The sequence below is a fragment of the Ciconia boyciana genome, chromosome 7 (assembly GCF_034638445.1).
Source record: "Ciconia boyciana chromosome 7, ASM3463844v1, whole genome shotgun sequence".
NCBI lineage: Eukaryota > Metazoa > Chordata > Aves > Ciconiiformes > Ciconiidae > Ciconia > Ciconia boyciana.
In genome coordinates this window covers 32,950,832-32,974,951 of record NC_132940.1, presented here as the reverse complement: position 1 = coordinate 32,974,951, position 24,120 = coordinate 32,950,832, and the positions used below count along the sequence as shown (strand labels likewise).

The 24,120-nt window shown below is 45.7% G+C and overlaps 1 protein-coding gene across 4 annotated transcripts; it reads left to right on the top strand.

The window, feature by feature from the left end:
- The first annotated feature begins 79 nt into the window (after positions 1-79).
- On the top strand, positions 80-24,012 carry ZBTB37 (zinc finger and BTB domain containing 37). 4 transcript variants are annotated; one of them, XR_012043226.1, is made up of 6 exons: positions 80-207; positions 2,259-2,370; positions 3,855-4,807; positions 6,210-6,309; positions 8,576-18,468; positions 19,273-24,012. XR_012043226.1 is itself a non-coding variant. In XM_072866305.1 (5 exons), the coding sequence occupies exons 3-5, from the start codon at positions 3,885-3,887 to the stop codon at positions 9,062-9,064; spliced, it is 1,512 nt and encodes a 503-aa protein (XP_072722406.1). In that variant the 5' UTR covers positions 80-207; positions 2,259-2,370; positions 3,855-3,884; the 3' UTR covers positions 9,065-24,012. The 4 variants fall into 4 exon arrangements, 3 of the variants coding, with proteins under 3 accessions (XP_072722406.1, XP_072722408.1, XP_072722407.1); XM_072866305.1 differs by having other exon boundaries at positions 8,576-24,012; XM_072866307.1 differs by lacking the exon at positions 80-207 and adding an exon at positions 609-707 and having other exon boundaries at positions 8,576-24,012.
- Positions 24,013-24,120: the final 108 nt, after the last annotated feature.

Here is a 24,120-nt window from a genome sequence, read left to right as displayed (position 1 = left end):
CGCCGCGCCGGGCGGAGAGCGGCCCCTCCCCTATTGGCGTCGGGGGGGCGTGGCGTGCCGGGGCGTGGCGAAGGGGCGTGGCGCCGCGGCGGGCGGGGGAGCGATGCGCGCCGCGGCCTCACGGGCGGGAATTTTCTTCCGGGGTGCGGCCCGCTCGGGGGGTTTCGCTTCCGGGACGGCGCTGCGGGCCCTTCCCACCCCCGCCAGGTAGGTACCGGAGCGGCGCGGGCCCGGCGGGCCGGGCAGGGCAGGGCGGGGCGGGGCGGGGGGAGGCCGGGCCCGCCCCGCCCGTGAGGTGCCGTCACGCCCGTGGGGGCCGGCGCAGGGGGCCGGGGAGCGCGGCCGCGCCCCGCCGCCGCCCCTCCTCCCCTCAGGGCCGCGGGGCGGGGGCCGCCGGGCCCGCTCCCTCCCCCCCCCGCCGCGGGGCCTCCGTCGGCCGGGCCCGTCCCTCCCTGGCGGCCCCCGCCGGGCTCGCCCCGTCCCGCCGGCCGGCGCTCTCCCCCGCGGGAGGAGAGCGGTGCGTTGTCAGCTCCACGGGCGGGACGGCGTGGGGTTGATTTAGCCCTCGCGGTGAGGGGAGGGTGGATTTCGGTCCGCGTTCTCCCCGCACCCCCGGGTTCGGGTCTTCAGGCGCCTCTCTGCAGCTGTCGGGGCTAAAAATTAACCGTAATCACCTCGCGCCGGGAGCGAAGGCCTGGAGTCGTCACGTATGAGCGATTTAGTGGGGAATAAACCAAGCACTGTTAAATTTGCTCTTTTAGCTGAGGCGGGGGAGGATGAGAAAGGCAGTATGTCTCATCTCAATTTAGAGTTACTATTGTTTTTATCTCTATTAATGTCCCATCGTAATTTGAAAGTAGTCAAGTTGACCAGTCGTCGTAAATCTCAGCCCCAAAAGCCGAGACTTTTCAGTTCCACCTCCTCTATACAGCTCCCCAGCTTGACAGTTTCCTGACAAAGGATATATTCAGAGTGAGCATCATCTGCTGCAGATGGTCTGTCCCAGCTTTTTACGAGGGCCTGATGGATCCGGAATTTCTGCTGGTTTCATTAGTTGCACTTGCCTCACTGGGTGAGAGGCATTTTCTGAGATAAGTAAGTCCAAGTCTCAGCTGGTGACACTTTAAATTGTATTAAAAATAGATAAGCGTCTCAGTATGTTCTCTGTAAAGAGCATTGCTCAGCAGGAGATCCCGTTCATCCTGCAGGTAAAGGCTGAGATGATGAATGTGTAGTCCAGTGCCAGGAAAGGCAAAAATTGAGATGTCATTGCGCTGCCGGCTGAGGTGCATAAGCTTATGATAGACTCCTTACCCACAAGGACAGAAATCGTCTTCTGACAAGGGCAGTTTGATCTAAAAAGATAGATTCCCCCTTGCCAGCCTCTGACTGAGATTGTCCCCAAAGCGTATCATAAAATGCCGCTTCCTCGAAACTGAGGTACATGAAGCTACGTGGGTCCTTTTCTCCTGCCATCAGCGGCAGACAGATTTTTCCCTGCCTTCAGAGCCAAAGCTTGCAAATAGTTTTTCAGGCTCCCCTGGGAGCAGCTGACTTCTGACCAGGGCTGTACACAGCCACGCTCAGCAGTTAGCATCTGATTATTATTTTTTCCCTTTTCTTTATGTACGTCCCCAGCTGACGCCCTGAGAAACAAATGGTTGGCCTCTGCCTCCAGCCTTGCCTCCCTGCACAAGCCTACCTGGGCTCTCGCTGCCTCAGCAGGCGTGCTTCACCTTGCAAAGGATGCCCATGCACCTTTCCTTTGCTTGCCTGCCTTAAGAGAATGCTTTGGGGTTTATCGCTTTAGAAACTGGTGGTTTGGGAAGATTATGAGATTCCAGGCTCCCCAATCCTGTAAACATGTGCACATGCTCAATGTGATTTTGGCTGTGTGAGTGTTCCTAATGGTATAAGTGAGATGGCTCATTTGAGGAAAACCCTGCATGTGTTTAAATGCTGCAGGGTTAGTGCCAGAGATACCAGAGAGGAAATTACTTATTCAGGTTATTTGCGCTTCCATTTTTTATTTTAATGACCATTGGTGCAACACAAACACTGAGCAGACAGTGGGGAAAGATCAATTTGATAAGATTCAGTGTTTCTCTGTGGTTTGGGGTGGGACGTCATGTAATGGTTAGCTAATCCTGCTGTTGTATCCTCCAGCAAAACAAAGAATGACGAAGCTTGACGTTCTTGATTGTGCTCAGGAGAACCCGTGCTACATTTTTTCTTTCTTTTCTTTTTTCCTTCTAAAGGGGAAGGGGGCAAAAAGTTTTCAGACCTTCTTACCACATCAGAAGAAAAAAGGAAAACAACAAGATACCACCCCTGTTTCCTCCCCTTTGCATGTTACTTGTAACATTACAGGTAAGACATTGGGTTTTTTATTTCACCTTGTTTTGTGTGTTTGAAGTTCTGCTCTTAACATTGTGTTGACACAGATCTGTGCGCTATAGTTCCTTGATTTTTGTGGGCTTCATTGCTTTCTTCTAAAGACAGGGGAAGGGGAGAAGAAGCCTTAAGACATGGTGCTGTTAAGCTGCACTTTGCGAAGTTTTGTGCACCCCTGATCTCACCTACCCCAGAGACACGCAGCCATCCGGCCGTTTAGCAATCTCTTTGCACAACTTCGCAAGATTGACAGGCTGTCCTGCAGCTTCAGGTTTAGTAACATATTTTGCTAAGTTTGCACAAAGTCTGCTTGGGCATATGAACATGCGCTATCCTGCAGCTTTCATGAAATTAAAAAAAAAAAGTCCTTCAAAGGCACATATGCTTTCCTGTGTGCTAGTTCCTTAAATTCTGAGATTTCTTGGAGTAGGCACTATGAGCATTGGTATTCCCAGCCTGCCTGAAATTGTTTTGATATCTGCAGCAGTCTGCTTAATCGACACTTTAGATGCCATCCAGCTTGGAAGCTGTTCGTGCCACGAGTGGTCTTTAATAAACGTATTTACTTTATTTTTTTTAAATTATTTTTGGGAGAGTTTACATCTAATTTTGGATCATTCCAAATTTTTACCATATATGGTCAGGGCTCCTTTTCAAACTTTGCGAAAATGAAATGTGATGATTATAGAAAAATGAATTATGGAAGGAAAACCAGGAGAGCTAGTTTGTTAATCCCCATTGTTTGTAAGTTGTCTTTTGCTGTATGCAATATCTCAGATCACATAAACATCAGCTTCTTTTGCCAGGGAGTCACTTGTGCCCAGTGGATGGTCTGATAAGCTGGTGTTTAGAACTAGATTATGTTCTTTTTCTTTCACCGGCCTGTTGTATATTTTCTGCCATGTGTCAGAAACACCACATATGATGAATGTCTTGGTTTTAACGATGTACTTAAGATGCCTTGAGGTCAAATGTGTGCCGGTCAGCTTTTGAAAAGTCTCTGAGGCGGATTTAGTTCCTGGTGTCTCCTTCCCGATTCCTGTTCTACAAAGGAGGGATAACAATATTACTTTCCTCTTTTCAAAGTGCTTAGAAGGTACAAGTGCTAAGTATTTTAAGCCATTATGCAATCAGTTGCCTATTTTTAGTACTTGAACCATTTTTAATGTTCTTTTTACAATGCAAATGTGCTTTTATTGAGGCTGACAGAATGAACTGTTTCGAGCACTTAAGCCACAGGGAATGGGGATCTATCGGGGACTGTTTTAACATAACTCTTGTGAAAGATGGTGTAGAGCATATAAAGATCAGAGGACTGCTGTGAGGTGCTTGTAAATTAAATGGTGAGAGACTTCTCTAAAAGTCCAAGTATTTCAAACTGCATGAAAGTAGGTGAAAAATGCTCTAAATGCAAATGATAGATAGCTCTGTTAACGATGGTATTTTTTCCCCCTTTCCAGTAGGGTTGTGCACCTGCAGCTGGGACAGCCATGGAGAAGAGTGGGAACATTCAGCTGGAGATTCCTGACTTTAGTAACTCTGTCCTGAGCCACCTGAATCAGTTACGCATGCAGGGTCGCCTGTGTGACATCGTGGTCAACGTGCAGGGGCAAGCTTTCCGTGCTCACAAGGTGGTGCTGGCTGCCAGCTCGCCCTACTTCCGCGACCACATGTCCTTGAATGAAATGAGCACTGTTTCCATTTCTGTCATCAAGAATCCTTCTGTTTTCGAGCAGCTCCTTTCCTTTTGTTACACCGGTAGGATATGTTTGCAGCTGGCTGACATCATCAGTTACCTAACGGCTGCCAGTTTCTTGCAGATGCAGCACATCATAGACAAATGCACGCAGATTCTCGAGGGAATTCATTTCAAAATTAACGTGGCAGAGGTGGAAGTGGAATTGAGCCAGACCAGGACAAAGCATCAGGAGAGACCACCAGAGTCTCACCGGGTGACGCCAAATCTAAACCGTTCTCTGAGCCCGCGTCACAACACGCCGAAGGGGAGTCGCCTGGGCCAGGTTAGCACGGTGCTGGACATTCGGGAGCTCAGCCCGCCTGAGGAGTCTACCAGCCCCCAGATAATTGAGCAGAGTTCGGACGTGGAAAGCAGGGAGCCCATACTGCGGATTAACAGAGCGGGACAGTGGTACGTTGAGACGGGAATGGGAGACCGTGGGGGACGGAACGACGATGACATCCGGGTGCTGGGAGGAGTACGCATTAAAATGGAGAACCTGGAGGAGTGGCTTGGGGCAGAGCATCAGCCGTCGGGAGAAGATGGGAGCAGCGCTGAGGAGGTCACTGCTATGGTGATTGACACCACAGGCCACGGATCGATGGGCCAAGAGGCTTACATGCTAGGGTCCTCTGGGGCCAAAGTGGTCAGGCCAACCAGCAGTGAGATTGACAGGTGAGTTTTCTTTAACTTAATTACTGACCTTGGCTGTAAGAGGACATTGTGCAAGATTTTCCCTTGGCTGGGTTGGTCCCCTTGGAACATTTCCCCCTTATATTTCCTGTGGCTGTTAAGCATAACGCTGGAGGAAGTTTTTCATGGTGTTAGAAAGTGTATCCGGTTTGGGTTATATTTTGGCTGCGTAGTGATCAGACCAGGATCGTCAGGTAGAGGCTAGTTTGAGAAATTAATTATTAGCACTTAGAGATGTATAGGTTGGAATCTCTACCTCTTGGTGTATAGCTGAGGTGGGTTTTTTGTCTAAAGAAGATACTGCAGTTCAGTCTCAGTAGATACCGTGCTCAGCATCGGAATTAACAAGGTCACATACAATATGTGTTACGCAAAGTGTCGTTGCAATGATGCCTTCTGACCTGAAAATCTGGGGGTGGTTCTGTTTGAGAAACAAGCTGGTCACCAGCTGTAGGTCAAGAGGGAATTTTCTTCACGGTGGTCCAGAACAGCGGTGGGCCATGGGTTTACATCTTCTGAAGCAGTTGGAGCGGGGAGCCCATCAGCCTCCGCTGTTGTTTTGATTTATATGAAAGAGCAGAAAGCCTTTATTGAAAATAGATGGTGAAATCTGCTGAGCTTTGATTCTCCATCCATCTGCTTCCCCTCCACTCCAGCATTTGTTTTCTTTCCCTTAGCTCAGACCAAAGAACGGATCTGATAAGGGGCAGATCTGTTGTGTTTGGGGGGTTTGTATTTGTGGGGTTTCCCTTCACAGCTGTCTCTCTTCTCTTCTAGTTCAATCCCTCTGGTCCCATGGGGGAACAGCTACCTGGAAGCAGTGGATATTCTATCACTTGTTGCTTAATAAATCAATCGGTGGGAATGATCTTGAGCTGGCCCTTGCGAGAGCGATCCTTTCCTAGTTCCTTAACTCTTTTCCACTGATCAGCTAGCCTCGAGCATCTCTTTTTGCATGGCGCTCAATATCCACTGTTTCCTGCCTGGAGTCCATCACATCACTTTTGTTTCACACTTGAAAGGGGGAGGAGGGCGAGGGTGGTCAATGAGAGGTGCCCTTAGAGAAATGGTTTCTTCTCCTGTTGTACAGTTCCTGAGTCACCGGGCCCATATCAGTTTACTTGTGATAGCGACCGAAAAGCTCTCTGTTACTGAACTGGAAGCCAAATGACTCAGTTTTATTTTTCAGATGTTAAGACTGAAACCACAGACCAGTATGACTTGGTTTTTCCTTTATACTTGCGCTGTTCCGCCTCCTGTGTGTTAGCTGGTGAGGATGAAGAGATGCTATACAGGTGCCTCTATTGCTCACCCGTTGTTCTAAAAACCGTAGTGACCTGATGCCCATTAAAAACTCCGTTTACACTCTTCCCCCACCCCACAGATTTAGCCCTTCTGGCAGCATGGTTGCTGTGACTGAGCGGTACAGATCAAAAAGCGAGTCTCCCGGGCGGATGGATGAGCCCAAGCAGCCCAGTTCCCAGGTAGGTAGATCAAGAAGTTTGCAAGTAAATGTTGGCATTGAAGGTGAAGGGGACTGTGTTGTGATGAAGTGTATAATATTTTATATTTGCAAGCAATACTGTTTGTGAAACAAAGACCTTTTACTGTTGCAAAGGGTCTAGTTGCTCCCACTGAGAACGTATGCTGTTGGTATATGATTTAAAAATGATTTTGGCTGTCGTTTGGGATTTTACCCAGATACCTGGAAAACACAAGGAGTTTCTCTTGTTATCAGAAGGCATAAATATCAACCCTGGTTCTGGGCAGGCCACCAACTCCTGAGGAGAAACCCCATTTGCCTGCAGGGTTGGATCTGCCCTAAAACACTGACAGCAAATGCCTGAGCTGAGGGAGGAGGTGTTAGCTGGCTTCTGTGGAAGACTGAGGGGTGACAACAGCTGAACCTTTCCATGGTAGTGCCGAAACCATTCCAAAAAGCCTTCCAGGCACTACACCAGTAAACCCTTAGGGTGGAGTGTCAAAGGACTGTGGATTTGTACAGAGGTCTCTGTCTCATCCCCAAGGGACTGTGTTGCATAGCAGAATTTGCAACGTAAAGTAGCTCTGACTCCTCTGCTTTCTTGGGGTATGGGTACAGTTTTGGGGTAGGAGGGAGAGTGACGCAGAAATACAGGAGGGCAATGGGCTATAGGGTGCAGTAAAGTGGGGCATGGTGGTAATACCTGTGCCTAATTATTTTGATCTAATTTTTTTCTTGCATACAGTCAGTATTGCAGTGGCATTATAGTGCAAGTGTATCGCCCACACTCTTGTGTGCCTGGCAGATAAGTAATGTGTCAGTTCGTAATCAAATTACTTTGCTGGAGGCAGGTGAGAAGTTACCAGGCTGCTTTGCCCTTGAGTAAGACCAAGTGAAGCAAGGGGGAAAAAAAATCATGATTGCTGTCTGCTAACTTTGTAATAAACTTCCATAAAACAAAAGATACCTTTTTGTTACTATTTTGCCAGAGCTTTGTTTTGTGTCCTCAGAATACATCTAGAAAATTTCATGTCAAACTAACCCTCCAGGGCAAATATGACATACAAAGCAATTTTAGCTCTACATACAGAAAACTTGCTATTATTTCTCCATCGTGAGATGGCCTCAAACATAAAACCGTAGGCTACCACATACACGGGGAAGTATCATCACCTTCCACTCTTCCTGGTATTGCCGTATCGATGCTAAAAATAGTCTGCCCGTGATCCCTGCCCAGTGGCAGTGGTAGAGTGGAAAGAAAATACCATAGCTTTGTGCATCTCCTTTAGTCCTGAGCAGCTTACCAGTGCTCGTACAGCCAGATCCAACGGCATCTGGCACAGTTACGCTGCTGCTTGTGCGTGCACAGCCCTGGTTGCCGGAGGAGAGGCCCTCCTGCCATTATGCTAGTTGCTTGTCTGCGTTTGGTGTCATCGGGAAACAGTGTAAGACTTGGGAGTGCAAATACTGTATCCTCCAGCACAGAGGCATTCAGGAGACTGTCTGTTTGTGCTTGTTCTGAATATGATAGCCAAAAGTGGCTGTCCTAGAGCCTGAGCTTGCGATTCAGAGTTACCCTTGGCTGTTTGTTGTTCTGGCTTCAGAAAATAACAAGGAGCGAGCTAGTCCTTGCTGTGTGACTCAGGCTGGGCGTGCTAGCTCTCTATGCTGCAGATCCTCCCCTGCCATGCTGCAGGGCTGGGATGGGTTACACAGCCATTTAGGCAAACGTGATTCATTATAAAATGAATCCTGAATGACACCTGAATAAATACCTGTGTAAAGGGACACCTGAAGAGTTTCAGATATGATTTGTAGTTTATTCCACCTTTGTTTTACTGCAAGCTCATCAACTGGCTTCTTTTTTTAACCTTCAGTAAGTAAAACAGAATGTGGTATACAGTATTTTAATCAAACTGGCCCAAGTTTTAAAAAAAGTAACATGTATTGACATGTTTGATCCACAACTCAATCAGTGGCTAAGTGCCCTCGTCACAAGAGCTGTGCTTTCTTCCCTGGATCTAGCGAATGACTTGGCAGAAGGGGCCGCTATAGCAGAAGTTTCTAATTGATTGCTCATTTGTCTTCAGCCCCAAGGCTCCAGTTAAGCACTTAAATGTGTGCTTGAGGTTGAAGACATTAGTGCTGCTGATTTCGAGGTTTGGCACATGCTTCAGTGCTTTACTGGCTGGACTGGGGCCTGATCTTCTTTCCTGCAATTTGTTTTAGGCTGCTTGTTATTTAAATCTCTGTTGCTTCCTTTGCAGGGGGAGGAATCGGCCATGCTTGGAGTGAGCGGTTATGTGGAATATCTCCGGGAGCAGGAGGTTTCAGAGCGCTGGTTCCGGTACAACCCACGGCTCACTTGTATTTACTGCGCCAAATCCTTTAACCAGAAAGGTAGCCTGGACCGGCACATGCGTCTCCACATGGGCATCACGCCTTTTGTCTGCCGCATGTGTGGGAAGAAGTACACCCGCAAGGATCAGCTGGAGTATCACATCCGCAAGCACACAGGCAACAAGCCCTTTCATTGCCACGTCTGCGGCAAAAGCTTCCCTTTCCAGGCCATCCTCAACCAGCACTTTCGCAAGAACCACCCTGGCTGTATGCCTCTGGAGGGGCCTCACAGCATCTCCCCTGAGACCACCGTCACATCCCGGGGGCAGGCGGAGGAAGAATCTCCTCCGCAGGAGGAGGCTGTTGCTGTGGGGGAGACGGCACAGGGATCTGTGTCCACGACTGGGCCAGATTGAAACACGGCTGCAGAGTCTGGGGAGAAAGGACCATCTTCCCGTTTTTGGCTCTAAAGAGTCAGCACCAACCTGGCAGGCTGGTACTGTAATTAGTGCAATGCCACCACTGGACAGAAAGAAGCTCCCAAGATGTTGCCAAAATAGAAAAATCTTCCTCTCTCTCTCTCTTTTCTCTCACACACCCACACACACACGCGTAGAGTGTTAAAAGTTTTTCTCCCTTATTCCTCCTCCTCTTGGAGAAAAACAAAACAACTGTGTCAATCAACTTCTTATTCAGGGATCGACAGGATTTTTAATTTTTTTAATGTTCTGTAGTGATCTGGGACGAGCAGTTATTTGTATTTCTCGACAGCGTTTTGGCCTAGCAGCTAGGTCCCGCTGGCCATCAGCCGTGCAGGCCTGGTGAGCCTAGTGTGCCAGGCTGCTCCTTGCCATATCTGCTGGTCCAGCTCAAGGGGAAAGCAGGGGCAAGGTGCTGTTGCCTTCCTCCATTCCCCAGGTCCTTGCCACGTTAAAGAAAACAAAAAGACTGGCCTGGTGGAACCTGCCTTGCCCGAGTGTATTTATCCCTGTCTTATTTTTGGTGTGTCTCTTTTTACCTTTTTACTTAAACTATTATTTTAGGGCTTTCGGCTTGCCTGTTCCAGGCGTGCAGCCTCAATGCCCCTTGTTAAAAGCGGGCATGGCTATAAAGCGATATTCTAAAGGTCAGCAAAATTTGAAGCGCTTCGGCTACTGAAAGTGAAATTTAGCAGCTGTGAGGTTTGCATTAGACTGATGTGTTGGGAGAAGGGTTGGAGGGGTCTTTCAGAGGAGGTTGTCCTTTGCTGTTGCTGATCTGGAGAGTTCAGAGCACTCTCATGTCCTGACCGGCACGCTGCCATGCTTCAGGTGTTGGAGCGTTAGGAAGAGTTTTTCTGGACTGACTGAATTGCGGAGTTAGAGGCTGGCTACCAAAGTCGTCCTTCACCCCTACTCCCCCCTCAACACGCACTTGATCTTTTATAACAGCAATATGGTATACTGAAATACTATCATCCCAGCCGAGCAATTGTGGGTGGTTGCTTTTAAACATGTTTCTACAAACTAGTTTGATAACTTTTTTATCAATGAAATGCAAAAAGAAAAGAAAACCCTACTTTATTTCCTCCTAACGGTTCAGGAAACTTAGAAGTGAATGGTTCCTAGAGCAATCACAACTCTGTCCCCTTGCATGGACTTAAACTTTTGTATTCTAAGCAGCTCTGATGTTTAGAGCAAGTTAAGCAAACCTGGAGAGACATGCCTGCGTTGTGTATTGTAGGTGTTTGCACGTGCTTACATGTTTCATAAACGGAAAAGCATGGGACAGGTAGATAAGTGCAAATATCTTGACATCTTTTGAAGAAGTCTTTTTAAAAATATGCAATACTTTAAGAGTTTTCTCTGGTTCTGATGCCGAGTTGTTTATGACGGAGGGGGAAAATGAACGGCAGGTTGCACAGATTGGGTTTGGGAGAGGACGTTTGGTTGAAGGAGTTCTCTTGAGGATGTGTAACGTGTATAATAAGGAAGGATGAAGTTCTGATCCTTAAGGTGATGGGAGGAACAATGAGACATTGGAAAAGGAATACACTTCATCTTGCTTTGGCAAAGCAAGCCGGGCAAGCGGTTAGAGCATGGGCTTGGTGGGCAGGAGACTTACCAAGTGAAAATAAAGCTTGGCCCGCAGTCTGACTGCACAATTTTGGGCACATGGAAACATCTCCAGCCCTCACTTTCCCCACCTGCAAATTGGGACTCCCTGCCCGTTTAGAGGGAAGAATTTGGAGAAGGGTGATGTATTCTTGCCTTGCTTTATATATTTTTCTCTTTTATAAGTGAGGGGTCTCACTGTTCCTCCCATGTCTCTCTCAAAAAGCAGATGTGGCTCTAATTTTTGTGTGTGTGTGGGGAAGGGAAGGGCTTGGTGCCAGGATCACGTGTAACGGGGATGTGCTCCTAAGAGAGGAACCTTTGCAAGTGTTCTGAGCCAGGCACCTGCAAAGTACAATTTAATTGACCATTTCAAACAGGAAAAAAGATATTTCACCTCCGTTTTCCTTCTGTCCCTTCTTCCTCCTCTCCTGTCAAGTGCATAATCACACAGTGAATGATTTTCTAAGTGGCCACCCAAGGGACCAGCCCCATTGGGTTTCCTGTCGAAGGTCAAACAGGATTGTACCGAAACAGTAAGGTTGCCAGAGAGCAGTCGCAGAAGATGAGAGATAAGAGGGTGGCTAAGGTAGGTTTCATTGCAGTCGAGGTGTGGGGAGGAGCGGAGATGTGCAGAGTATGCTGCTTTAGTCATAGCTTTTGAAGTTACCAAAAATCAAAAAGAAAAAAGTTAAAAACTTTGAAATCCTATCCTGTTCACACTAGAGAGCATCAAAAGTTACTTTTAGTTGCTTAAAAGATTTTTAAGTGTTTTAAAATAGAACTTTTAAAAGAATACTACCAAACTATAAAAACATAAAATTATTTATATACATATATTATATATAAATATAGTGGGAAAGTTTCCCTGCTAAGCTTGCTGTGAAGGGAAGGGTGAAGATGCAGTAACTGCTATACAAACAACATTTTTCTGAAACAGATGGCAACCGATCCATCAAAGCATAGTGATGAAGGGCTGACATAAAATGGTGAATGCCTTTATATGTATGGCATAGCTGTGAGTTTCTTGAGCAGGTTTTTGTTTTACTGTATCGATACTGTGAACAGAGGAGCATCCTAACAGTCCAGGATGCCAGCAGTGCGTCCTGTTTTGCTGATTCACTACTTTCAATTGGCCTGGTGAAAACCATGAAATTGGTCCTTCATATTGTACTAGGCTAGTCTGAAACAAAGCTTGTGAAAGGTTTTTATTTTTTCCTCTTTTATAGTGGTTTTTTTTTTTTTTCTGGTGCAGAGGTTGCCACTGTATAAACGATCATTTCTGATTGCATGCAAAAGAGCCAATATTCTTGCCCGGGCCTCGCTGAGGTGAAGTTTATAGCTTGTAGCTAGAGTCAGTATAAGGTATGGTAGTGGGAATCATTTTAATATTATTTCTGTACATTTAATGGATATGTATGTGTATGTATGTGTAGGAATTATGGTGTCTCTGATGTTTTCTTGAACAGCGCTGAAAGCAGTTTAGGCCCATCCGCACTAGAAGATGGAACCAGTTCAGAGGAATTGTTTATTAACCTTTTCTTTCAGTGGTTGACTTCCTCAGTGCAGATAAGGCCAAGGTTCGAGAAAAAAGAGGTTGGAGGTCGTGTATGGTATGGAAAAACCTCATGTGAATTTTCTGGCAGTGGTGTAGCTACTTGGAGCTGCTTTCCGTAACAGAATGATACCATCTTTCATTGCCTCTCCATTGGCAAACCGTGTAGCTCTTCACGGTTGCACTGAAGCTGTGGAGAATCAGGTGCCAACTATCCAAGTGCTAATGCTTCTGTGATGGGTTGAGGCACGGCTTTGCATTTCCACGTCTAGCTGCAGCTTTTTCCCCTCTGCCAAAACTGTGATTTCAACTGTGATTTAAGGAGGATGTGAAGAGAACTCTGTCAAATTTTAATACCTCTGTACGTAACATTTCTGTCCGCTTCAGAGTTAGGGCTTACTAACCCATTTGTTTGCTTGCCTCAGGCAACAGGGGGAACACACTCTATTTCTGCAGTTTTTTTTCTCAGAGGGGGAACACATTTCTTTGTTCTTTGCTGCGGCAGAGAAACCTTCCAAATGTGAAGTGTTGCGGTTATCTCCTTGAGCCTGCAGAAAGCCCCGGTGCCAAGTCACAGCAGAGTGACATGACGGTTGCCGTGGCCGTTCCCTGCTGCTGCCAGGTTCCCTGTGAATAGCTGTGAAAATAACAAGAATTGTGTTAATACTGTGCTGCTGCTTTGGGGAAAAGCTAAATCTCTTCGTCTCGGGAGGATGACCGATGTGAAGCTGGGAAAGGGAAAAAGCAGGTGGTCTTTTGGCTCTCTTGCAATGGGAGTACGTGAGAGCAAACTGTGCTTCTTATTTCCAGCAGCTAGATAGAGAGGGATGAATGAGGAGGCTTTATGAAATGTGAATTTATAACAAGAGGCTGAGAACACACTTAGAGCCGCTTAATAAGATCCAGGGATATCAGCCTGGTAAGAGTCAGAGCAGCCGATGCAGATGGGCAATCCCTCACTTGTCCTCCCAGCGTTGTCCGGCCATCAGGTTCAGTCCTTTGACTTACTTACATCTTCTCTACAATATTTTCAAGCTGTGATCTGTAATTTAACTTTCAGAAGTTTGGGTGGCTGAAGGGCAGGAAGAATAGAAAGCGTTTTGTGTCTCTGCAGCTGTTTTAAATCCAGCTGAGGTCGGTAGTGAGTGACTCTGTTCCCATCTGACAGCTATGCAGAGCTGGAATTGCATTTGGAACAAGCTGCGATCTTGCTGAAAAGCATAGCGGAGCAGGCTTGGTGGGGTGGTCACGGAGCCAGGATTTCAGCCCTCTGCAAGATCAAGGTTGATATAAATTGACAGGACAGATCTCCCTGCTTATCCTGCTCCTGTTTTGTGACAGCTAGGTGACTTTGTTTTCTAGGGCAGGCCGTCCCACGCCTCTACGCAGTAGTAATTTCAGTTAAAAATGTGATGCCCAGTTCAGTAAATGATTCTAAGCAGTCCGGTCTTCGAGCAGAGTCCTTCTGCCGCCTTTGGGTGATTCAACCCTAACGATGCATTTGCAAGTACAGAGTTGTAGCTTTTATTTGCTGCTGATGTCATCTCTCCTGCAGAACCCAATGTATAAATAGAAAGACAGCTGAAAAGGTGCAGTTTATTTGGGTGGAAGGTAGCCTGTGAGGTAGAGAGTCATGCATCTTTAAAACCAACAAAAATTAGCACCCCGTAGACTTATTATTTAAACATTATAAAATTCTCCTCTTTGATCCATGACATGCCTGCCAATTTAGCCATACCAGCATCCAAGTGTTTCTGCAGATCAGCGACACCAAATGCTATTCTTGCTCTACTGGAAATATTTTGGGGATGGGAGAAGTCAAGGAGCTGTAATTCAGGAAACTTCTAATTTTTGTCAAAGTTTGGGCTCCCCGTTTCCCCTGGGAGCTGAGCCCATAGCCAGGACTGCAGTCAGAAAGTCTGGGGTGTTTCGATGGAGCTGCCGCTGACCACCCGTGTAGCCTTGTCTGGCAATAACGATACTCTCAGAGATGAGTATTATTACTCCTGTCATGAGGTGAGCACAGAGCTTTGACATCTTCAGTGGAAGGTCCTAAAGAGGAGCTAAGTATCTTTATTTTAATCATTGTCATTCAAAGGATATTTTAATATAAAATACATACATATATATGTATGTACATTTATATAGATATATATTTGTAACCAAATAAAAGCTAGAGCTATGCAAACACTACTGGCTGCTGCTTGAAACTAATGTCTACCAGAACATTTTGGAATAGAGTAGATTTGTTGGGTTTTTTGTTTTTAAATAAAATGCAGCAGACCAAAGTTTTGCTGCAGTTAGTCTTACTAGAAACTTATGTTATTCCTAATCTGGAACCCACTCAAGTGGGTTATAAAATTATCTGAAGAGAGTCCTACCATCTCTAAAATATTTCCATCTGCTGAAAGGCTTTCTTTTGCAAAACATAGGAAAACACAGAGGCTGGGACTAGGAGAGATTGAATGTGATGTTTGGGATGATAGTTAGAAGAGAAGTAGAATCAAGGAAGGACTGGGAGCATTTTCTTTTGGACGTAGGATTGAGTTGGCTTCAAGGAATCTTCCGGCTTGTGAAAATGTCCATCGCTGACATGGAGGCAGTGATCGAAGCATCACCGAGCTGAATTCTGGTCCCAGTGGAGGTATTGGAAGTCTTCCCGCTGAATCTGATGGTACCAGAGTTTAGTCTGCCAGGAGAAACTTCAAGTGGTTTCTACTGTTTCTTTGTGTCAGATCCAATCTTTGCTTTTAGGATTAATGATATATCCAACTGTAATCTTCAGTGACCTTTGACTTTTTATTCCTGGGGACTGTAGAAAATTCAGGTTTCCTATAACATTATCCTAATCCCAACTGTGAACAAGTTACTACTGCTTCTTTATAATTTATTGTCTTTCTGTTCCTGAACGTCTGTGTGATCCATCTGTTCACCAGTGCCGCCTTCCAGTGCTTCATTAGCTTTTATGCACAGGGAATTGTTGCAATGGATAAGTTGACCACGCTAGTTGGAAGAGTAGAAGCCTTTGGAGAATGACTTTTGCTTCCTCTAGCTGTCATTAGGGAGTGCACACACACATACCTGTATATACATATATATGTATACATATATAAAGTGTTTCAATATAAACTCATTTAGCATTATTTTTATTTAATTTATATTTTAATCCAGTTGTAAACCAAAGTATTACAGCTTGTGAAATGATGTATCTCAGAAATAGGAGGAACCTTTTTAGATAGGAGCTCTGAAATATCTTTCCTGACAAAAATGCAGATTTAAGACTTACTTGCTGGGTAAAGGCTGATGGTGGGGAAGCAGTATGGGTTACCATTTTAAAACACTGTTGGGTTTTTTTCCTTATCCAGTATAACTTGGCATTTGGAGGAATTGCTACAAGAGCAGTACGGCGGGGCGTGTGATGGAGATGACGCACGTGGTTAAAGCTAAGAGGGCAATGTCAGGTAGCGGTGTTTGCTGCTGGTGTCTTCTGTTCACAGATCTGGATTGAGGTGTGCTGTGTTCAGCTCTGGGCATCTCGGTACTGCCTTGTCGAATGACCCTGCAGGGAGCTAGCCGGTTGATGGTTTGAATGAGTGCTTTAAAAGTGCAAGTCAGCAGCGTTTCTGCTGCTGGACTTTTCCAGCAGAATCAGTTTGGAGTCTCTGCCACCCTGCTGTGCCTGCTGGTCACAAAAAATGGGGCTTCTGTCCTGCCTCTTGAATTGAGATGTTTTAAGGAAGCATGAGGACTTGCCTACTAGAATGCCTCAAGGAGATCCTCTGCAAGGGAAAATGAGGCAGGAATTTAGGCATGGATGCTGTATATGCTGTAACATGGATCTAAAGTGATTCCATATGTTACTCTGCCTGACCCCTTCCTTGTAAATGCAGGATTTGTTGGAATTTTTGTAAACACACGTAGAAAAGACAGGACAGGCTGTCTCAGTGCTGGCACTGCTTATGCCTGCGTCCCCTTTGGCTTGCTGTTTCTTGCTGTGGTATCTAATGAGGGTTGGAGCTGAGAGGTGTTTGTTGAGATGGAGTACAGCTGCTACCGGACCAGGTGCTCCTGGGCTTTGGCTCATCTGTGCTGTCAGAGTGATTAAAGCAACCCACGAGAGGGGTTTCAGAGCCTTCTGAAGGCTTGGAAATTGCAATGTTTTTCATAGTACTTATGGTTTTGTAGGAAAACAAGTATGTTCTGGCAAGCCTAGAAATAAAAAGGGAGAAGACAGCAAATCAGACTGTAGTCTGGCACAACTGGGAGCTGGAGAGAGAAGGCCACAAAACCAACCGCTAATGTATTTAGTATCTATCTAATTTACAGTTTTAGAAAGCAGGCTTTTGCTAATTACTGATGTCTAGAGGTGGTTGGGGTTTTTTTAGTAACTTCTGTGGAGGTACATGTTCTGCTGTCCCCAATGGAAAGAAAAAAATGGGTTCAAAGATGAAATCTTGCTGATTCTTCTGTGCTGGGGAGTAATTGCCTTTCCAAGGAATTAGCAAACGCTATGAACAAATTCGCCTCTAACAAGCTCCTGCAGGCTTGGCAGCGGCTGTGTTTCCTGTTGCTCTTCTGCTCAGCCCGCACGCTAGAGTCTCTTTTTATAGAGGGTTTCCCTGCATCTCTTATACTGGGCAGGATGGTGGTCCACCTACCTGTGTTGATTAAGTTCATTGAATACTCCCCAGCAGGATTAGCGCGTACTCACAGCTCATGGTGTATCAAGCACTCTGCTGGCTACACGCAGTACAGTTTTTAGCTACTAGATCTGGCAAATACAAAAAGACGGTAAGCTAATCTACTTCTAATTGTAGTCACCAGGTACTGTGGGTTGAGTACAAGACCCCTTCTGTGCCGCATGCTGTACCACTGCGTAGGAACATCATCTGTCACATCAAATTCCTTTTGATTAAGGCATCCTGTAAGCAACCTCAGTGCAAAGGTGCTTCTCAGTGCAGCTGTCAGGAGAAACTGGTCCGATACCAGCAGCAGATCCCGTGTGGCTGCTGTGTCAAATAGCAGTTGCTCTGATAAACCAGGCAAAAGAAAAAGGGAAAGCAGGCTCAGGAGAAGAGAGGTACCTCAGACCAAGCACTGGCTGCTAATTGGGTAGAAAAGAGTTCCTTGATTGAGACAATGGTCTGTATGTGGAATTTCTGTCATTTTTTTTGTTCAAAGAACTTTTAATAACTTATATATATTATTTTTTTTACAAAAAGGTAGCCCTTTCCACTGAAAATTTCCCAAGTTGATTAAGTAGCACCGGTGTCAGTATGCTGCATCCAGTGACTCCTCGGTGTTTAGTGGGTTGGCGACGATATGTGCGCCTCCGGGCTTTGGGTGAGGGGGTTGTGAATGTATGCTGCTGGCTGTCTTTCCCTATAATAATTCTGATGGCTTTGGGACATGGACCAAAAATGATTCTTTTTGTTTTAAAGCTTTAATTCTTTTCATGGAAATGGTGAAAAATCTTAGCTCCCTCCCCAAATAGTTTTATGTTCTGTTTAGTTAAATTCTCATCTGGCATCAGTTTGTGATCTGAGAGCAATTCCTGTAACATCCATGAGTAGGACTTTGTAGGACTTCTCAGATCACAGAAGGTTTAAAACCTGTGGCTGTAGGAGGTGATGTTTGTAACATGAGTTTTATACTGCCGTAGAGGTTGGGAGGGATGAGGAAGGGTCTTTGTGGAGAGCCAGCCTCTGTCACAGTGTGGATTGAGTCACTGGGCACTGGTGCCTGCTTGCAGGGGTCTTCAAGTTTAGAGGTGCAGATGGGATTTTCTTCAGAGATTTTCCTCATGGCTTCCCATTGCACAAGTGCTTCAGCTCCCCGCTTCGGTAGTGAACAACAGATTCTGCTGCCTTCGGCATCAGGAACACAGTCAGCATTGAAGCTGCATGTCGGGAGCCTGTGGGAGAATCTTAGGAGGGGAATTGGGCACCTTCAGAACCAAAAAGTTGAACTTGTCAAAGGCTTTTCTGAATGAGGAGTTAAACCTGCTTTTGGCAGGGTGGTGGAGTAGGCCTGGGGGTTTTGGCTGTTAACATATATTCAGATCCTTGTTTTTGCAGGGTGAGATGCGCCATTTCAGAAATCTGGGCAAGGAAAAGTGATAGCGTTTGAACCCTGTGTTCTCATTCCAGGTTTCCACTGAGAACTGCACCAGGTATGTCAGTGCTTTCGATGGGGTGGAAGGGGAGCTGTGCAGCATCATGTTACATGGCTGGGAGTGTGTATGTGTTACATCAGGGGGTGCTGGGTGCGCCATGCTAGAGATGACCCAGGTAAATGGGCACCTTTTGAGACCAATAGGATGGTGACGTGTTCCCAAAAAGTGATCTGAGCTGTGCCCGTAAGCTTGCAGGGTAGTAGTTTTCTGATGAGCTTGTGAGTAGTGTTGGGAGAGGAATGGGAAACACTTCACTGTAAACTCCTTGCACAGTGCTTCTGCAAAGCCGTGGGGCTGTGTTGTACTAGCACAGCCCTGCATGAGCCCCCCCTGCTCATCCCCTATTGCTACACACAGCATCAGTGGAGCAGGCCAAGCTGAAAGTGTCTCTCTGGAAATAAGAGGGTATTTCCCTACAGAACGTGGCGCAGGAAGGGAGGGAGGAAGCTGTGGGATTTGTGCCCCAGCTAGAGCCTAGGACTTTTAGCCCTGGGCACAGAGACCTCAGGACCTATTGCCTGTCACTGAGGGACGAGGCTCAGGTGGATGGTTTTCTTCTTTGCTAGAGGGAAGCTATTGTATCTGCTGGAAAAAAAAAGCATGTGGAGTCTGGGGTAATTCTTGCTAGGAGACCAGTTATATTACTGGTTATATTCCAGCAGCAGAATAATTAACAAAATACTTCTTTTCATTAAAAAAATCAGTGTTAATTCTAACCTGGTGATGGTGACCTGCTTACATCATCTAGTATGTGATTCACATCACACCTCTTACAAAGCTGTTTTTATTTCCCCACCACAGAAGTGGTGGTAAATCTCCCTACAGCTGCAGACTTGTTGTGGTCTGTAAATGAGAAGAGGCGCTTTCCCCGTCTGCTGATGAGCGCTGTAAAGGATTCATCCCACAAAGTGATTGAAAAAAGCAGCACTTCAACCATGCAGACAGTTTGCCTACATTAGCCAGAGTTTCTTTAGATAGCCAGAGACACACCATCTGGTTCTTCCTAGCCTGAGCCATTTGTTGTAGCAGGAAGATCATCTGCAAAGTGCAAACAGAAATAGCGAGAAAAGGAGGTTGGCTTAGCGGGGAGGAGGGAGACACCCGAAATAAGAAGAGGGCTCATCTGTTTTCAGCACGGGCTGTGGCTGTTGGCACTGGAAGCCAACAAGGAGTGCTGGGTAGAATAGGTGAAACGACAGCAAAGTGTCATTGGGATGAAGTGTGCATGTGTGGATGCACACGTTGTGGATGCTGTGGGAAGGGAAATACCGGTTGTAGAACCTGTGTTCAGGAGCATGCAGGAAACCCTGCTGTCTTGGGAGACAGGCATGCAACGATGCCAATACTCTGTCCTAAAACGTTATAGCTGAGCATCACCAGTGTTTCCATCCTGGAGCCGTGAATGATAACGAAGGAAAATGAGTCAGTCTGTAGTGGAGGCAAATTCGCTGTGCAGATTTCAGAAACGCCCTTGGAAGGAACTGAAGGGTGGCAAGCGAAGGCTGGAAATGGGTAGTACCAGCCGGATTTCAAAGTGCCATTTTCTGAATGTTAGGTTTTCTAGCATGTGTTTAAGCTGTTGAAGACTGAAGTTTGCTTTTGTTTCAGTACTCTCTCCTTTACCTATGTAATTTCTTCTGTTTAAACTCAGCAGCCATGGGGAGGGTGCAGAGAAGATGGAGCCAAACTCTTCTCAGAGGTGCACGGTGGAAGGAGGAGCAGTGGTAGGCAGCAGTTTATACAAGGGAGATTCAGGTTAGGTATTACAAGACTTTTTTTCACCATGAATATAGCCAAACAGTATTGGAACAGGTTGTCCAGAGAGGCTCTGAAATCTCCGTCCTGGGAGATACTCCAGACTTGACTGGGCAAGACCCTGAGCGACCTGCTTGAAGTTAGCCCTACTTTGAGGGGGAAAGCAGGGCTGGGACCCAAAGGCCTCCCTCCCACCCTCCCTTATTCTGGGCTTCTCTCTCAATCCCCTGGAGTATAAAATATTGCCCCACTGTGTGCTGCACTGCATAATGCAAAACAAGGGATAGAGAGTTTTATCCTACCAGTACATTTCCAGTTATGATTTTTTTCATTTGTTCGTGATTAATCCATGAAATAGCATCTTGTCTGCCTTGTCTATGAAGTCCAGCTGCTCCCCAAGCATGAGTGCAGCCTCCATTAGACTACACCAAGCTGTATTTTTGTTACTTTTTTTTTTTAGTATGATCATGTAGAAATGGGCAGCTTTAATGGGCTTCCTAGTTCATATCAGTTAAGCTTTTGAAACATATTCAGGTATCTTTTAAATACTGCTGTGTAAATTCCTTGTTTAATCTGATATATTCTGATTTATTATTTTGCTGCAATTATCTAATCTAAGGCAGTACTTTAAAAAAACAAAAAACAGTGCATTAATTTTTTGCAGACTGTCAGCTATGTTAAGCCTCCAGCTTTACTTAGTTTTTGTAAATGTACTTAACCCTCTCCCCCTCAGATCTACAGTTAAATCTCTTCATTATTTGTATATTGCAGTGAAGCTTATTTATTTAAACCTTCCTGTTATCTTTGCAGGCAGACCCAATACCATTGGCTATAAAACTGTGAAACTAATTAGAAATGAAAAATGAAGCTAGATTGGTCCTTTTTACTACTGATTGTAAAATACAGAAAGTAGTAGCATAAAAGAAGAAAAGTACAATTGAAATTACTCAGTCTGAGGCAGGGGGAGGAATCACAAAACTACAGCTGAGAAACTTCTTGAAAATTAGTTTTGACCTGATGATGTTACTTCACTGGTTCCCCAATTGGTCAAGTTCAAAAGCTGTGTCTTGAGACAGAGAAGTGTGTCTGGGGTCCATTTGTTCATCTGTGTGTCTAGGGCATTGGTTTGATATGGGAGTTTGTGCTCCTGTGATGCTATTTTCTTAGAGTTTACATGTCTAAGAAAACTCTATGGATTACTGTGAAGCTTTTATTTAATACTTCATTGCATGTAAATTGGTAACTGAACACAATTCTTGGCTTAACAGAGGTGAGGGCCGGTGGGGAGGGGGAAGGTGCCATTTTGTTGTGGAGGCTGGCAGCTGCAGGTTACACTAACAAAAGGTGGACGGTGCAATTCTCCTGATGACAGCTTTGATTTTGACAAGAGGTGTGAAGCCTTGTCACCCCTGCAGCTGTCCCCTGCCCATGGGGAACTTTCAGTCGGCCAGAGTCCAGGTGAATTAGGCCTGTTTGCTCCGTAAAAACATGGGGATGGGGTTTTGTTTGCAGAGGCTGTCACTGGTGTGTGTGTTTACAGGCTGAGGGCAAACCGATCTCTGAGGGAGATTCAGGGAATGATTATGTAGGTGGTGCACAGGTACTTTTCTCAAGTGTTAGAAGGTTTCCAAAGCCAGGGTTATGCTGTTGGGGGAAGCAGCCAATCTGGATTGCGGGTGAATTTGGGATGGAGAGCAGAATTTCATCATGCCCTTTGCTTAAAACTAATTCCTTTCGGCTCCCCTGAAGTTCTTGCCTGGCCAGAAAGCTGATGTGTGACAGCTTCCAGGGCTACGTTGTTGTCACAGGGCAAGTGACTGGAAGAAATATTTTGAAGTGAAAAGGGAGTGTTGTCATTCAAATAATGCATGTTTCTTTTGTGTTCGTGTATGTAAAATTGCTGACAGTAAGGACAGGCCAAGGGGTGTGAGAGTAATCCTTCTTGGTGGCAAAACAGGGACTTTTCTGAATAAGCTCTTTTGAAAGCTGAGTTAGGAAGAGAATAATATGCAGCTCTGTGTTCTTGCAGTAACATATTCCTCATCTTGTGCCCCACGCTTACAGGCAGGGTTAGCAAAGGACAAGAGAAGACTGTATCAGAGGATAGTTCACAGAAATGAAAGCAAGCTATTCAAAATACTGCTTTTGTCTGAAAAGGGAAGGGAACAGATACAGTTTTCCCCTAAGCCTCTGGTATCTTAAACACTAGCCGAAGCTCCCACGAGCTGTGCCCCAGTTGTCTCCGAAGCTGCCCTCTGCCCCCTCCTTTCCCTGGCATCACCCCGTCTTTCCTGTACAACACTGTGAATATGACACCGGTAGCTCTTTTTAACGTTTCCTTTAAAACTGCTCAGAGCATGAAATGCTGTCCTATGCTGTCACCGGGTGACACTGTAGCAGATGAGCTGTGACAGAGAGCCCTGTTCAGCTGAACAATAACCCCCAAACAGGGATGCTGATGATTGAGCACTTCCTTGCAGAGCAGTGGGAAGAGTATTGTAACAAGGGTTAACAATGTAAGTGGCTTTATATAGCAATTTGCTAATCAAATTTGATTTTGTAATGAACTAAACTGACAATCAATTTCTAAAATATAAAAGCCTCTTAAGAGGGAATAGTCAAGTATGTCTTCAACAGAAAGATTTTAACTGGGATAACTTTTAATAAAGAGCACAGGATTTTTTCCTTTTCTTTTTTTTTTTTTTTGGAGCAATCACTCCAGAAATTGAGTTGCATTAAGCAGCAGAAGATTCACAGGACAGTAACTACCTCTCTCTCTTGGAGTGCTGAGGTTACCACGCTACACACTCTATCAGCAAAGCTTTCACTTAAAACAGATTTGTTTTCCTTACCTCCATGTTTCAGAAATGCAGGTCTGCTCTGTAAAGTGACTCTACGAAAATGGTATCTGGCAGGAGCAGGGGGAAACCTTTCGGGGTCCATCATCCCTCTTTGCCTCCAGTTTCTTGCTGTGACCCTTGCAGGTTCGCTCTGGGGCTGTGACAGTTCAGGGTGGATTCGTTACTTCACATATTCTGCGTAATAGCGAACTGTCTCGTGGGCCAAAGGCTGCTGCCAGAGCTGCGAGACTGCAGGCTCAGCTTCCTGCACTGGGAAATTAGTTAATGGTGTGGAAGGTAAGAGGAGAATCCATCTCCCTCCTGCCTCCAAGGGAGCAGGCAGCAGTAAAAAAGCAATAAAATAAAATACAAAACACTTTTATATGTTGGTCATTAGTCAGCAGATCTGACTCTGCAAATTTATATATATATATATATACACACACATACACAAACACATACAGAGAGCAGATCTCTCATGTGAAAAGGTGCCATTTTTTTTTCTAAACAGAGTCCCTTTCCAAACTAGAACAGCACTTTAAATAGGTTCCTCTTAAAAAAAAAAAAAAAAGAAAAAAAAAAGAAAAACCCTTTACTGAAGAAATGCACTTTAAATTGTAAGATGAGTATGGCTGTTGCTGGCTTTTGACACAGCTGTACAGGTGGGTGGCTTCTTGTCAGCCAGAGCCCAGGAGGGAGCGAAGTTGCCAGACCCTTGGCTGCCATCGGCAGCCCAAAAACTACCGCAGCTCTACCTCCCGCTCCCGCAGCCCTCCCGGCCTGGCGCTGCCCCTGCCGACACTACAGACAGGAGTTTCCACCGCAACCGCAAACCTGGTTGCAGCTCAGCCGTGCTGTAGCACTAACAGGACTGGCATGCATCGGCCTGTTAGAATACTTTTGTAATCAGTCAAGAAAAACCCACCCTTGCCTGTAAAGACTATTTAAACCCTGTTTATAATAGGTCAGAAGTTACACCCAGATACAACACAGTAGATGGCCTATGCGCCTGCACAGGGCTGAGCTAAGTTGAATGAGCAAAGCCACGACAAAG

Bases quoted from the DNA above. Each gene is read 5' to 3' on its own strand.
- ZBTB37 (XM_072866305.1), top strand. From the start codon at position 3,885: ATGGAGAAGAGTGGGAACATTCAGCTGGAGATTCCTGACTTTAGTAAC. The intron at 4,808-6,209 runs GTGAGTTTTCTT...CCCACCCCACAG, and splicing joins ACCAGCAGTGAGATTGACAG to ATTTAGCCCTTCTGGCAGCA. The intron at 6,310-8,575 runs GTAGGTAGATCA...CTTCCTTTGCAG, and splicing joins CCAAGCAGCCCAGTTCCCAG to GGGGAGGAATCGGCCATGCT.